Raw genomic sequence first — 4663 nt, 5'->3', positions numbered from 1 at the left:
TTGGAAGAATCACCGATAGTCTAATCTTGAGTTTGCTTGGTGTTGCGTTGATCCATTGGATTGAGAACTACTACTCACGAAGGCGTATAAATACAATATGGACTTGAACTAGTCTATATCAAATCCAAAACATAATACATGATTAAAACATGCTATTCAATATCTATGCTCTAGTGGTTTGAAGCAGTCATCATGACCATGAGTCAACTATCAAATCTGCTTACCGAATATGTTCCGTTACTGGTTGAAGCAGAGGCTTATATATCCAACTCTACTTGGTCAAAGTCTGTACATGGATAGTGGAGTACTGTATAATTATAAAGTCTCCTGCAGGATAGACTTCTAGAGTGTTTGGTTTAAAGAATGAGCTAGTCTATCATCTTCTTACTCTTTTTTGGTTTGCGAAATGAAATGAGTTGATCCATCACCAAATCATTCCTCATTTAGTTAGTACTAATATGAGGAATGTGGTCATCTGGTCATCTCACTAAATTTGAAGAATGGATCTATGATGCATCACTTTATTTAGAATTTAGTGATTCTTCAAAGCGAACATCTCATTTATGTCCTGCTTGGGGTTTTATAAGTTTAGGGAGTTTGGAAACCACATTTTTTCAATGGTTTTTTTCTTTTCTCAAGGGAAATTAGTTTATTTTCCCTTGAAAAATTAAAAATCCCATAGAAAAATGCGGTTTGCCAAACTAGCCCTTAGGAGAAGAAACGAAACATGCGGACACAATAATTTATAGCTTGAAAGTATATGTACAAGCAACCGATAACTTATCAGATGCATATAGTATTGTTATTCCCCTCACGCAAAACAAAGAAAAATATGGAGTTGCTCTAGGGCTCAATGCCTAATTGAGCTCCCTCTTTATGCAATGCAGCAACGGCAATGCACCTATCTCTCAATAACGACTTGACTAAATATCTTCTGGGAGGGAAACTCTCCTGCACTAAATATTTGCAAACAGACCCTCTGGAAGTTATCAAATCACGTAGTCCGACCACCCTTGCTCCATGGTGACCCCAGGCTGCTCTTCCGGCCGCCGCTGCGGCGCCGCCTTCTTCCCGACCGCCTTGGCGGGGTTCCCGACGGCCGTGGTCCCCTCCGGCACGTCCCGTAGCACGACCGCCCCTGCTCCAATCTTCGCCCCGGCTCCAACGCGCACATTGCCGAGCACGCTGGCGCCGGCGCCGATCAGCACCCCGTCCCCGACCTTCGGGTGCCGGTCGCCGGACTCCTTTCCCGTGCCGCCGAGGGTGACGCCGTGCAGGATGGAGACGTCGTTCCCAACGACGGCCGTCTCGCCGATGACGATGCCCGTGGCGTGGTCGAACAGGATCCCCGAGCCAATGCGCGCGCCGGGGTGGATGTCGACGCCGAACACCTCGGACGCGCGGCTCTGGAGGAGGAAGGCCGGCGCGGAGCGGCCCTCGCACCACAGCCCGTGCGCGGCGCGGTGCGCCTGCAGGGCGAGGAAGCCCTTGTAGTAGAGGAAGCAGTGCACCATCCGGCCGCAGGCCGCGTCGCGGTCGCGCGCCGCGCGGAGGTCGGCGCGCGCGGCGCGGCCGGACTCCGGGCGCGCGGCCAGTGCGGCGGCCAGGAGGTCCCGGAGCGCGTCCTGCGGCAGCGCGCCGGGGACGCAGAGCTTGGCCGACAGGTGCGCGGCGAGGGCGGCCTCCAGCGACGGGCGCGACAGGACGAGGTCGGCGTAGTACTTGCGGAGCAGAGGCTCGGCGTCCGCGTCGGCCTGCGCCTCCGCGCGCAGCTCGTCCCAGACGTCGTCGTCGTCGCCGCCGCTCGCGGACGCCGGCGCGGCGGCGGCGGCGGCCACCGCGCGGTCCGTGGCGCCGTCCGGCAAGTAGCGGTAGATGGCGCCGGTGAGGCGGCCGGCGTGCGTGGGGTGCCACTTGTCGACACAGGCAGCCATGCGTGCGGGTGCCGGCGCGAGAGCAGAGGAGGCTGGAGGAGGTCTTGGGATCTTGGTTATCGGTGATGGAGCGAGCGACTAGCGACGGCTGGGAGGTTGTGGCCGCTTAGACAGGGCAAGGTGTTTGCGCTCCTATATATACGTGTCTGCCTGCGGCGGCGGAGGCAGGCAACCGAGAAGGCGAAGTTTCGAGGAAGCAGACTGCGTCTGGGTTACAGGTGCGTGAAGCGTGACAAAAAAAATGTATACGTGGGGCAACCATCTGCTCATATAGAATTTCTTATTCGACAAACAAACAAAAAAATTTGCTCTTTTTCAATTTAGCATCCAACCTTCAAATCTTTCTTATTTAACATCCAAAAGATTTATAATGATGCCAGATAATAAAACTAAAGTTATTTTTGGGTGCCAGATACAGATAATGAAACTAAAGTTACGAACAATCCCAATAACGGACGGAACAAGAAGCTCTAGAAACTTAGGGTTTGTTTGGTTGGACTGTGACCGTGAAAAAAAGTTGCTGTAGGCTGTGAGCCGTGGAAAAATCTGTTGTGGGGTGTGAGCTGTTAAAAAGCTAAAAATCGTTTGGTGGAAACCACTAAAAGCCGTTAAAAGTTCTTCGATATATGTTTTCACAGTTCATCCAAAAGCCACTAAAAGCAGGTTCAGGGATGCTTTCAGTTTTGCACTGCGAGAAAGTCGGCATTTAGAAAAAGCTGCTTCCTGAATCTAGACCTTTGGTTTGGCTAGCCAAAGCAAAAGCTAAAAGCCAAACAAAACACATCTTTAAGCTCCCCTTGAAAATAAAAGGCTTTTTTTTGGAATTTAGGTCGAGTACCTATCCTTACTAAAGATAATGTAGCCAAAAGACGTTGGAAAGGTAGCTTGACTTATAGCTTTTGCAATTGTAATGAGTGTATTCACCATCTCTTTTTTGACTGCTATATGGTCAGAAACATATGGAGAATAATTTACTTTGCCTTAAAAATAGACAAGCATGTTGGCATTAATCATATAATCGGGTTTTGGGGAAGCAATAGGGGTCCAGGATACAAAAAAAATATTACTCCTACAAAAGACGGAATCACAACAACAAATCCTTGATGTTTGTCAAGCGTTGAAAGCCGTGGTGATAGAAGTCTTTGCAAATCATGGATGACGCTTAAATGCAAGAATTGATGATGACTAGAGTGATTCACATTCTCGTCATTTTTTTGCTTCTTTGAGTTAGTTTCATTATCCAAGCAACGTTTCTTTCGGATGTAATAGTTGTCTTGTGTTGCGTGTACGCATGTATTACCATGCTAAAACAGGAACTCATGTTTCCCTTATATAAAAAAAATACAGAAATGTATCATTTATTAATTTGCCCTGCACATCTGTGTTCTTTCGTGGCAAAGCTACTAGTAGCTGCTTTGCTGACTGTACCGTGTGCGTCAACCCTCATGTGTGGGCCAGCGCCAGCACATAGCGTTTGCGTTTTGACACTCTACGTGGTTACATGCTGAGACCGTTGAGCAACGTGGTGGACCATAGCAACCAGACACCAGCAGTTCCTATCTGGGGCTAGCAGAGGGTTAGCACAAACCAGGAAGCATTGTGCCGTAATCTTTCACGATCAGCAAGATGTAAAAAGCCAGAGCAGTGAGCATATGCCTGACGAATATCTTCTGATTACATCCGTCCGGGGCAAGGCAACGGAGCAGCACAGCACAGCCTCGCGCCGTCGCCTGCCGCCCTGCCCTGCCCTGCCCTGCCACGACGAGAAAATGTTTCCCGAAAGCAACCAGAAAAGGAGGCAACGCCGCGCGCGGGGGGCGTTATCCATGAAACGAAGGCGGTTTTCGGTACTGTAGAATTGCCCCACATTTTTACATTTCGGCGCAGTTGCTTCTGCACCAGGCGAACCTTCGCGTGTGCGATAAGGTGTCGTTTCGGCGGCGCGGCGCACCGCGCACGACCATTTCCTTTGTTTTTTTCCCCCGGTGGCGGGGAAGACCGAGGAGAGGATCCCGTTCCCGTGCCGCGCGACTCGGGTTGGTGGGCACGCGCGGCGCACGCGAACCTCCCCTCTCCCGTCGCGTGGCCTCGCTTGGTTCCCCGCGGTCGGACGCGAACGCGACGCGACGCGGCGGGGGGCCGGCCCGGCGCGTCTCGTCTGGCCCGCGGCGCGCGGCGTTTCGCGGCGGAAAGAGCTGTGGCAGGGGGCGTGGCCGTGGCCGTCCGCCCGTCACATATTCGATCCGTTGTTCTGATCGCCCCCGCGCGGGCAACCGCTCCCCTCCCCTCCTAGTTGCTGTCCGTTGTTCCCTGGGCTGGGCTGGGCTGGGCATCCCATCCATGCGCGGCGGGCGCTTTGTGCCGTTCGCGCTTGCTTTTCTTTCCTATGTTGCGTTTCCATCTGACTGAGACCACTCAAATGAGATCTAGCAACAGATGCGATTCGCCTAGCAGCTTGTACAACCAGCCACGCCGTGCCTATACACATTACAGAACCAGCCACGTCGTTTTGCTATTTCTGCCATCGCCGTTGCTCACACTGGTCCAAAATTTTTTTTCTTCTCTTTCTCGTGGCCCTGGAGCTGAGAATTCTGTGCTGGAAGTTCGTCCGTATTTTATTTATTTTTTTTACAGGAAGGATCGAGGATCGCGAAGCAGATGTGAAAGCGGAGATTATCCACCACATACAGCACCAGGTGCATGAACAGAGAACAGTTGCTTGCCCGGCC

The 4663-nt window shown here is 51.7% G+C and overlaps 1 protein-coding gene across 1 annotated transcript; it reads right to left on the bottom strand.

The window, feature by feature from the left end:
* Nucleotides 1-764: 764 nt before the first annotated feature.
* On the bottom strand, nucleotides 765-2029 carry LOC541959 (serine acetyltransferase 2). Its single transcript, NM_001111613.2, has one exon. The coding sequence runs from the start codon at nucleotides 1932-1934 to the stop codon at nucleotides 990-992; it is 945 nt and encodes a 314-aa protein (NP_001105083.2). The 5' UTR covers nucleotides 1935-2029; the 3' UTR covers nucleotides 765-989.
* Between the last annotated feature and the right edge of the window lie 2634 nt (nucleotides 2030-4663).

This window comes from Zea mays, chromosome 1 (assembly GCF_902167145.1).
Source record: "Zea mays cultivar B73 chromosome 1, Zm-B73-REFERENCE-NAM-5.0, whole genome shotgun sequence".
Classification (NCBI taxonomy): domain Eukaryota; kingdom Viridiplantae; phylum Streptophyta; class Magnoliopsida; order Poales; family Poaceae; genus Zea; species Zea mays.
The sequence above is the reverse complement of the archived record's forward strand: the minus strand, read 5'-3'. Positions and strand labels throughout refer to the sequence as shown.

Bases quoted from the DNA above. Each gene is read 5' to 3' on its own strand.
- LOC541959 (NM_001111613.2), bottom strand. From the start codon at position 1,934: ATGGCTGCCTGTGTCGACAAGTGGCACCCCACGCACGCCGGCCGCCTC.